This window comes from Gastrolobium bilobum, unplaced genomic scaffold (assembly GCF_033153095.1).
Source record: "Gastrolobium bilobum isolate Gb01-03AN ecotype WA unplaced genomic scaffold, APGP_CSIRO_Gbil_v1 utg4030, whole genome shotgun sequence".
NCBI classification, from domain to species: Eukaryota; Viridiplantae; Streptophyta; class Magnoliopsida; order Fabales; family Fabaceae; genus Gastrolobium; species Gastrolobium bilobum.
This window is the reverse complement of record NW_026898387.1, coordinates 368,864-380,020: the sequence shown is the minus strand read 5'-3', so window position 1 is coordinate 380,020 and position 11,157 is coordinate 368,864. Positions and strand designations below refer to the sequence as shown.

At 35.9% G+C, this 11,157-nt stretch overlaps 1 protein-coding gene across 2 annotated transcripts; it reads left to right on the top strand.

The window, feature by feature from the left end:
• Positions 1 to 3,529: 3,529 nt before the first annotated feature.
• LOC133315631 (uncharacterized) lies at positions 3,530 to 10,901 on the top strand. Of its 2 annotated transcripts, none has more exons than XM_061517295.1 (10): positions 3,530 to 3,839; positions 4,064 to 4,143; positions 4,235 to 4,312; positions 4,526 to 4,638; positions 4,747 to 4,812; positions 6,420 to 6,521; positions 6,663 to 7,227; positions 8,392 to 8,597; positions 8,759 to 8,922; positions 10,535 to 10,901. In XM_061517295.1, exons 1-10 carry the CDS (start codon positions 3,709 to 3,711, stop codon positions 10,668 to 10,670), a joined length of 1,641 nt encoding a protein of 546 aa, XP_061373279.1. In that variant the 5' UTR covers positions 3,530 to 3,708; the 3' UTR covers positions 10,671 to 10,901. The 2 variants fall into 2 exon arrangements, with proteins under 2 accessions (XP_061373279.1, XP_061373280.1); XM_061517296.1 differs by having other exon boundaries at positions 4,024 to 4,143.
• The last annotated feature ends 256 nt before the right edge of the window (positions 10,902 to 11,157 follow it).

Genomic DNA, 11,157 nt, shown 5'->3' with positions numbered 1-11,157 from the left:
GTACTAACTGCCCTTATTAACATATTCAAACTTCAGTTCAGGCCGGGGTGAAATACTTCCATTTCGTATTTCTTCACAGCAAGACAGATTTCAAACGAACACTTGGGGCAGCCAAAACTTAATCATTAGAGTAAACTAAACCTTAATCATCCCCTTTGAACGCAGCGAGTTTTTCTTGTTTGTCTCATTCAATCAATGCTTTCACGTTCATTTGGGATATTTAAATGATTAAATATAAGTTTTAATTGATTAAATATTCAAGTTAATCGATTAAAGAGAGAGATTTAATCGATTAAATCTCGAGTCAACTATTTTTGCCTATTTTGACCATTTAATCGATTAAATATTCATGTTAATCGATTAAAGAGGGACAGGTTGGTAGATAGTTTTGGGTAAGGGACAAAATGGTTATTAATTAATTAATGAGGGGCAAATGGGTCAAAAAGTCAAAATGTTGGCCTACCAAACACCTTTTTATAACTTATCTGGGGAAAAAAAATCCCACCATATTCTCAGAAATCTTTTTTCCCGATAAAAAAAAATTCTCCTGTACCAAACGCCCCCTAAGACATTTATAAATCGCCTAAGATAATTGTTATGTAATATTATTAAAGCGAGTTGAACTTGGAGGACACTTACGATGATTTGAATAGAAGATTTGTGTGCAGAATTAATACACATGAAGTTAAGGAGGCTTTAAAGATGATGAAGACTAATAAAGCTTTGGGACCTGATGGTGTCCCTACTGAAGTGTGGAGAGGCCTGGGGGATGTGGCAATAAAATGGTTCCAATCTTTTCAATAAGATGTCTAGTGCATGGAGGACAAATATGCTAGTGCCTATTTACAAAAATAAGAAAGATATTCAGAATTGTTCTAACTATAGAGGCATTAAGTTAATGAGTCATACTATGAATACGTGGAAGAGAGTTATTGAATATCGCTTAAGGAGAGATACTAAGATTTCTATAAATCAATTTGAATTTACGCTAGGAAAATGTACCATGGAAGCCATTTTCTTGATGCGATAATTAATGAAAAGATATCGAGAAAAGAAAAAGGACTTACATATGGTGTTCATAGATCATAAGAAAGCATACAATGGGGTCCCAAGAAAAGTTTTATGGTTTGAGAAGAAAAAAGTACCATCAAAGTATGTAAAGGCAATCAATGACATATATGAAAGCTTGTAATGGAGCATCAAGTTATTTTCCTATGCGGTAGGTGTACACCAAGGTTCGGCTCTAAGTCTTTATGTCTTTGCATTAGTTATGGATGAACTAATAAAACATATTCAAGAGGAAGTACCATAGTGTATGTTTTTTGCAGATGATATTGTGTTTATTGATGGGACCAAAGACGGTGTTAATAGACAACTTGGATTATGGAGAAGCACGTTGAAGTCTAAAATATTCACGTTAAGCCGGAGCAAGACTGAGTATATAAAGTATGAGTTTTCTCTGGTAAGAGATGTAAACCAATATCCCATGCGTCTACTTGGTCAAGAGGTATCCAAAAAATATGCTTTTAGATACTTGAGATCAAATTTGCAAAAAGGTAAAGAGATTGATGAGGATGTAAATCATAGAATCAGAGCAGGGTGGATGAAACGACGTAGGGCAACTGGGTTTTTGTGTGACTGCAAAATTCCTCTTAAGCTAAAAGAAAAATTCTATAGAACAGCAATAATACATGCAATGTTATATGGAGCTGAATGTTGGCCAACACATCAGCAACATAAGCATAAAGTGAGAGTAGTAGAAATGAGGCTGTTAAGGTAGATGTCTGGTTATACGAGGATGGATAAGATAAAAAATGGAGATATTCGACGAAGCGTAGGAATAGTCCGGTGGCTGGAAAGATAAGAGAACATAGATTGAAGTGTTTGGGCATATAATGAGAAGGCCCATGGATACTCCCGTAAGAACAAAAACTTGTTACCAAGAGCTCGACACAAAGAAAGGTAGAGGTAGATCGAAACTTAGTTAGGGGAAGATAGTAAAAAAGACTTGATAGAGTGGGTGGGATATAGATTGACAGACAGTAAGCCTTAGAACAGAATAGAGAAAAGCTATAAGCATGATGGAGTGTTAGACTCGTTGTTATTCCTATGTTCCATATGGTCTCTTTTTAGTCATTTCCCTCTTCATCTCCCCCTTTTTTTCTTTTCCCCTTCCCTATCTTTTTTTATTTTTTATCTTTTTTATTTTTATCTTTTTTTAATCACTTTGTATCTTTCATTTGAGTTGATCTATCATCGACCTCAATTAGTTTGGGATAAATATATTGTTGATATTGATGTTATTCACATTTTTTAACTCATACTTTTGCCAAGTTTTTTCTTTCAATTTACTCACCATAAATTAAAAAAGGGAAAAGTATTTGTCATTTTAAATGACATAAAGTTATGTCATTTTAAGAGAGAAATAGACACAACATAATTTTTTTTATTTAAATTTTAAATTAAAAAAAATCACCCACTTTCTCTCTCTCATGACATGTAATTTAGGACAAGGTTGAAAAATCAAGGTTCAAAATTACATTCAAATGAAAATGGGGTCTTTGAGATGGACTTGTGTTGAATATGAGCTTCAGCGGATTATTCCATGCTCCTCTTTTTTTATCTTCTTTTTCTTTCTTTCTATCAAGCTTAGTTAATAATGTTGAGTACCCATTACTCTTTAGACTCCACAATTTTCTGTCTCTTTATGGGCTTTGTTTTATTTTATGGTAGCTTAACTGTAAATAAGAAGTGTCTTACTTTTGCCTTTCATTTTAATGGAGGTAGCTCCTGCAAAAAGGGCTTTCAGATCTCCAATAAAAAATTGTGACAAAGTGAAGAAGATCAACTAAAGCTTTTTTTTTAAAGGCTAGTTTTGATATTTTATAAAAAAAAGTAACACTGTTAATTATAATTTTGGATGAAAAATCAAGTCAAAAGATAAATGATAAATCAACTTTAAGCAAGGGGGTAAATAATTAAAAAATTTAGGGAGGGGTAAATGATTATGAGAAAACTTATAGGGTTTGTTTTAAGGGGAAAGATATACTTACTACTAAAAATATTTACTACCTTTATAACTAACTTAATCAACATTGATTTCTGTCAATCTAACGGTTATAATTTATTGAAAATTATTTGGTCATTTATTAATTAATTATTAATTTTCAATAAATTCAATAATTATAACCATTACATTAACGAAAATCAATGATGATTACGTTAATTGTAAAGGTGGTAAATTTTTTTGGTGATAAGTATATCCTGCCCCTTGTTTTGAAGTTGAGATAAGTTATATTACTATTTTTTTTCTGCTTATCTTTGCCTAAATATTAATTAAGATTCTGATCTAATAGTTTTTTTTGTAAAGTGATAGACAAAGATAAGCACCAAAAAAAATTATCCCTTTTAAATTTTTCCTAAAATCAAACCATGGAATATAGTTTGATGGGGCTTGACTTCTTTCTTCGGATAAGTTGAATGAGAACTGTGGCATACGGAGGGAAAAGGTAATAACAAGTGGAAATTGTTGGTGAAGGAAATTGCAGATTGAGATTCACATTGAGAATCCTTCCAATGAAAACACAAAACCTAAGAATAAAAACACAAAGCGGCCATAATTAGTTTAGCTTTGTGCTACAAACTTTCTTTCATTTCCATTTTCGAATCCTCTGGCTTCTGACAAAACCAAAACCCCAGCACTTGAAAATGGAAGAAGACGAGAGAAGAATCCTCGAGAGGGAGATGTACCAAATCGAGCAGATTCGCCAGCTCGATCTAGAGGAGTTGCAGATCGAAGAGGTCGATGATCTCTCTTCTGACGACGACCGTAACCCTACGTAATTTACCGTCTTTCTCTTCGTCAACCTATGCTTTTGTCGATCTTCCGGTGTTTAATTCAATTTCCCTGTCATTCTTTTCGATTTTGATGAATTACACTTTGTGCTATATTGCACACTACAAAATAGTGTTTGAGTGCTATATCGTCCTAATAGACCAATTTGAGTTTTTTTTGTTCTGTAGCACTGACAGTTTTCTGTCCATGCTGTTTGGAATGCACTAGTGGTGGCTATGGCGGCGTGATCTTAATCGGTGAAATTACTTACGATACCTGTATGCCATCCTTACATACTTATCTGGGTGGTAGGCATTTTTTTGTATATGCTCATTTTCTACGGTACATTGATTTCCAACTGGATTGTTTGATGTTACACGATATTAATTGCATGTCTAGATTCTGAAGAGAAACACCACAGGGCAGCTTTCTTGGATGGTGGTGCTGTATTGAACCTTCCTCTTTTCTGCCTGGACGGTATCTATGTCATCTCCTTCGTGGATTTTAGTATGGTGTTTTTTGGTTTTTCTATCTCTTAAAATTTGATTAACGAGACTGATACCTTGGTGGTTTTGCATTGTTGTGGTCCTGCTTTTATAGACATGCAGTTAGAAATTAGTGAAAAATATTGAGAAACTCTTATTTAGGAAGGGAAACATATAAACATAGACTAATCCTTGTAATATTCAGGAGTTGTACTCTTTCCTGGGGCTACTCTTCCCCTGAGAGTTATTGGATCCAATTTTGTGGCTGCTATTGAGAGAGCTTTGAATCAAGTCAACGTTCCTTACACCATTGCTGTGGTAGGTGAACTTGTTATGACAACTGCTCATGATTAATCATGCCTTGGAGTATCTTCTAGTTTTTATTATAATACATGGATATGATATGCTTGAACATGCTCCTTCCAGATTCAAGTTCGCGGTGATCCTGCAAATCATAGGATGAACTCAGCAGGCACTGGGACAACTGCAGAGGTATTTCCTCTGAATTGATGTGCTATTTATAACAAACTCATATTGAATTATTTACACTTGCATTTGTACATCTATGTGCCCGCATTAACTAACAAACTCATATTGAATTATTTACAGTTGCATTTGTACATCTATGTGCCCGCATTAACTAGGGGTGTAAATGGGTTAGAAGGCCTATCAGGGGCCTACAACCTGGCCTGATCTTTATGAACATTGTCATGTGATCTTTATGTACATTATTTCATGTGTTGTTAATGAAAATATTATTTCATATGATCTTTGTGAATAAGAAATTTTATATTTTAGTTTGGTTTGGGCCTATAAACTTTAGTTTGCAACTTGGTAGGCCTTACAGGCCATGTTAGGCTTTTTAGTTTTTTATAATAGGACAGGCCCGACCAATAAATCAAGCCTTTAATAGGCTAATAGGCTAGTATAGAATCTAAATGTTTTTTTATATAGGCTTAGGCTATCAAAGCCAAAGTCTGGCCTAACCTGACCCATTTACACGCCTACCCGTAACATATAAAATCCAGTTCTATCTTTTAGATTGGGATTTGAGCAACTTCAACCAAATGAGCTCACAAATTGCAATTCCCTTTGCTCAATACTCAACTTTTGGACTTGATTTGGCAACTTAGTTTGCATCTTGCATTCCATAAAATCAAGTTCCCCCGAAAAGTACACAGTAGCTTGAAAGGAGAGCTTGCCCTGTTTGCAACTTTTTAGCCAGAAATCTACATTTGCTCCTTATCCTTAAATAATAATCTTCTGCTCGGTGCCGTTTTATATATTGAAGTATCCTAATAACAGTATCCCAATGAAAGTCCCATGGGGAGTCAAGAAATTGGCTTACTACATGCACAATGAAGGAAATATCTGGTCAACGGCTCCCCATGTCCTAGTATAAGTTTGATGTTGGGATCCATAGGTTTATCAATGGACTTGCACCCTAGCATACCAGTTTCTTGTTTGGTAAAAAAAATCTTGGTTTTCAACTCATAAAAGGTCTTATTTCATGGATCAAGTCTTACTGAGGATGTCACAAATTTCATGAGCAATAGGCAAGAACATGCAATTATGACTAACCTCCGAGGTCATAGAATTCTGCCGTCAGATTATGATAAAGAAGCCTCCTGCATCCCACTCATCAAACTTTGGGTCTTTCTTTCAAGGGGTTGTCCTTTCAATGTGGTTTATTTTTCGTCGACCTTTGAGTGTAGTATGAATGACTTGGGTCCATCGCGGATAATTTTTTCCCATAAGGCAATAGGTAGGATGTTAGACCGGGTAGGTTATTGGGAATGAGTGGCAAGGTATTGAACACGATGGACTTGATGGTGGTAGAGTTGAGGGTTGTCTAATCAGATATGATGGCAGTGGGTGGGCTGTTTGGTTTGGTAGTGGGAATGGCAGTGGGTGTTCTGGTTGTCTAATCTGATTTTGCTGCAGCAATGAGCAAACCCACCACCCTTAACCCTGGAGGGGTGGGTTGGGGGAAATAAAAAAATCATCTGTGTTTACAAGTTAGAGTTTTCTTGCTATAGTCTGATATCAATGTGAATTGGTCTATTTGTTTACATTACTTGCCAAACCTATCTCTACAGATTCGACAATATGGGCGTCTAGAGGATGGTTCACTGAATGTGGTTACCTGCGGACAGCAGCGCTTTCGCCTAAGAAGGTGTTGGATTGATGTGGAAGGAGTGGTTAGAATATTATCATGCTTACTGCCTTTTTTTTTAGTTCAGTTTTTCTCTTCATAAGCATTGGCTATGTAAGTAATGATTGATGACTCTGTTTGTCTATCTCTTCCTGTTTCTTTGTCTGGTTGGGGTGGTTCTTCTTAGACTTGTGGAGAAATCCAAATTATTGAGGAAGACATACCATCGAGAACTCCAAGGGGTGCTTTTGGAAAATTAACACGGGTAAGTAATCTGCCCCGTAGCCATGCCACCTCAAGTGTGTTGCCTTCAAGGTATTCACCTGTTAAAGTACGTGGGTCTGAAAATGGGGAATATGATTCAGAAGAGAGCTTTGAGAGTGAACTTTCTCTAAAGGAAAGGAGAATCCACCAATCAATCATTTGTTCCAGTTATGAGCATGACTTGGATGAATCATCAAGCAGTGGTGATGATAAATTCGCGTACGAGTCAGATCAGGAAATTAGATCCAACCTAAAGGACTCTTACATCTTAAGATCATTGCTATCTGACCATGGAAAAGATGCTGAGAATCTGGATTCAAGAATTGGGAACTGTTCCACTTCTGGAAAACAGTTCTCCGTAGGGAAAGAGCTTAGTAGGTGTTATAAAAATATAGATGCCTACTCATCACATAGAATTTCAAGAGCATTCTGGCCCCATTGGGTATATCGTATGTTTGACTCCTATTGCCTTGCACAAAGGGCTGCAGGTAATTTTGCTTTGCATCTTCTACCTCTTTATTAACCATTTATTTAATGTTTAAAACTTTGGGTTTATATATTTATAATATCACTATTATTCCCTGAATAAAGCCTTACTTTTCTTTTCTGTGTGTGGTTGGTCAGTACGATTTTAAAATTCAAATATCGATCTGAATGGAGAATTCTTATGAAGAAGTCATGCATGTGTTAAAACTTCCAGAAACAATTTTTCTAAATCCACAAGTATAATTCTAACCAACCTACGCATTTGTCCGTATCTTGATGTTTGATTTTGGATATTTTTTATCCTCACATTGACTGAACATTACATATGGAAATTCACATTTATAGAGTATCTCCTTTGGGCTTATAGAGAATCTGTTGATCATAAGCCCTTGGCAATGTTGTTATCGATTTTTCTGGTCAACTAGAGGGCCTCATAATGTCGATGCATACTATGGGTGTAATCATCGGGTTGGGTTTAGGGGAAAAATTAGTGCAAACCAATAGAGTTAGTCGTCATGCTATGTCGTACTGTGTCTACTAATGGGGTCCAAATATTTTGTGACTTTTATTGATGATTTACTCTCATTCTACTTGGTTGTTTTCAATGGAAAATCAGTTTGAGCTGTTTCCTATCTTTCAACAGTTTTATAATGAAATCTCCACTCAGTTTGGTGTCCCTATCCACATACTATGGAGTGATAATGTGCATGATAATGTACTCATACCCCTTAACAAAATGGGGCTATTGTATTGAATGCATAAGCCGACACCTGATTGAAACAACTTGGACCCTCTTACTTCATGGGCATGTCCCTTTCCGATTTTGGGTTGATGTTGTTCTCAATGCTTGCTAATCTCATTAATCGGATGCCTTGCCTGTTCTTGATAACTGGGTACTTAATTCTGTGTGTTTTGTTGATAAATCTCAATTTTGGTCTTGTTAAGTTATCCACTTACTCTTAGTCCCAAAAGGGTTATCGGTCCAAGTCATCCATGTACCATTTTTGATATATTTTGTAATTGATTTTTTCTTTTTCAGGTGAAAACTTTGGTAATGAATTAAAAATGTCAAATAAAATTAATGTCTGAAATTGTCTCTTTTATTGTGAAACCGTCTAAAAATGCTAATCTCAGTAAAATCTAATAGTTTTGTTCTTAATCTGCAGATATGTGGAAACAAATTGTTGGGGTGCCAAGCATGGATGCTCTTGCTAAGAAGCCTGATGTTTTATCATTTTATATTGCCAGTAAAATACCTGTTTCTGTATCTACAAAGCAGGAGCTTTTGGATATTGATGGCATCTCACATAGGTTGCGCAGGGAAATTGAATTACTAGAGAACATTGCTCTTATTCGATGTAAAAGCTGCCAGGTAATCATTGTCTTACCAACGCCCCACAAATTTGCACATAATTTTTTATGGGTTTCAATATAGATAGAGACAATTTTGTAACTATATTTTCTTCTTCAACTTTCATCAAGTGCACAGATTAATGTTTATTTTTTCTTTTTTCAATATTTCTAATTTTGCAGACTACAATTGCAAAGCGAAGTGATATGTTGGTGATGTCTAGTGAGGGTCCTCTTGGTGCTTCTGTGAATCCAAGTGGTTATGTGCATGAGATAATGACTCTTTTCAAGACAAATGGATTAGCTCTTACTGGGCCAGCAGTTACAAAATACAGTTGGTTTCCTGGGTAAGTATTGTCCATTTTCATTTCCTGTGGATGTCTTGAACATACAAACAAACTTGTTGCTCTATATATAAATATGGCGTGTCAAGGATCTAACTCTAAATCATGCTTATTGATTGTCTGCTATGAGTTCCTTTGCCAAAGGCATCAGCCGGAATTGGTTCCCAAATAGGTTCCTATTGCAACTACCTGAGACATACTCAGGACCGGTGCTATTCTCTGCATGGTTTTCCAAAGAATTATGCTAATGCAACTTAGTCTCAAGCACAAAGTATTGAGAATAATGAGTACAAGGAGTATCTTCAACTCAGGGCTGCCCAACAAGGCCCATTTTCAGCCATTTTAGCCCATATGGGTGATTCTATAGTTTGTCAATTCCATTATGTTGGTCTTTGATTTTTGATTCTAGTGCTTCCAATGAAATAGCTAGTCGTTCTTCCCTTTTCTGAAAATTATCATCTCCCAACCCAAGACACCACATCACCATCATCGGTGACTCTAAGGGTATTGGTCAAGCTATGTCTCTGAATTCCGTTCTTTTTATACCTAGTTGTCCCTTCAAGTTAATATCTGTTAGTAAACCTGCACTCTTAACTGCTCTATAACCTTTACTGCTGAATCTGGAGGATGAAATCTATAAGAAGCAACCACCTGTACTTTTGTTGCTCCTGGAGAGTTGAGGCAGACTTTTTTGTGTTTATTAAACATTTACCCTCTCGTCACTGCATTTATCTTGTGGGCCGTGTATATGACATTGTTATTATTGGTTGTTGAGTATTTGGGTAGAATGAAATGTCAGATTCTTTCAGCGAACATTTGTAGCCATAGAACTTATATGGGCTAGGGTTCTTTTCTAAACTTCTTTATAGAATGCTGTTCATCATTTCTTTTGAATGGTTGATATGTTACTATGTAAGGGGACGAACCGGAGCAGTGGTAAAAATGTTCCTTCATGACTGAAAGGTCATGGGTTCGAATCCAAGAAACAGCCTCTTTGCAATTATGCAAGGGTAAGGCTACGTACAAGGATTTCCTCCACTCCACACTCGCTAGTCGGGTTTAACGGTTAGTGGTTTGGTTGATATGTTACTATGTGTAGGGTTCACCATGAATCCAAGTCTGTTGTAACACAAGTCATTAAAAAATGTTTTAGGATATTTACTTGGCAGCAGCAATATCGTATAAACCTACAACATGTCTCTACCATTTCATTTTATGGATTTTCTTGCCTCACTATTTTGTGATTATAAATTTACACTTATGAATATAAATGCCGGCCTGTACCTTCTCCCTTGCCTTATTGTGTCAATGGCCCTTTTTTCCAATGACATTTCTTTCTTTAAGTGAACTTTTAGTTCCCAAGAACTGTTTAACCTCTTTGCTAGCCTGTGATAAGAGTGCAAAAAGATGAAGAAAATTATTAAGTCTGGGCAATAATGTATACCACGATATAGATAATGAATTGTGATTAACACTGAATATTCTCCCCTATCTTCTTGAGCAAAGGCTGCATTATGTATAACTTTCAAAAAAAAAAAAAAAAAAAAATTAGGGGGGGTGGGGGGTGTTGTTTCATAAGAAGCTAATATGCCAGTCAATCTGCAACTTTTGGCAGGTACCAAAGGACAATCGCTAACTGTGCCACATGTGAAACCCAAATGGGGTGGTTTTTTACAGCCAAGAACGAAAAACTGAAACCCAGGTCATTTTGGGGGATACGTAATTGTCGAGTTGCAGAAGAAATGCGCTAAGACCTTCATGGGTAGTAGCCACCTAGTTATGAGTTTGATCTGTATACAATCACCCATCTTCAGCTTTATGTGGAAATCCATATTCATGTTGTACGGTCAATGATGATATATGTATTGCTTGCCTTTCACAGAACTTGCAAAAACTTAAAAATACTTAAGGTAATCTAAGATGCAACATTTTTTGTAACTCCTGTAGTTATGGTGTTTTCACATTTTAGATTATGGATTATATCCCGCTAGATCTGTAACAAGTTTATTTTGCATTAATTTAACTCTTTGTTTCTTAAAAACGTCAGAGGTGTTGCTTTAGTTTTATGTTTTCACTTTCTGTTTATTCTGTTTAACTCCATCATCCTGGCATCCTATGTGTTGCCATGGACTTTACTTCGGTTAGAGAATAATATATAAAAAGGTCTTCATTCAATACGTTAAAATTTTATGTTGAAATGGTTATTTACAAGGTATCAAAGCTTCAGTGAGTATAAGG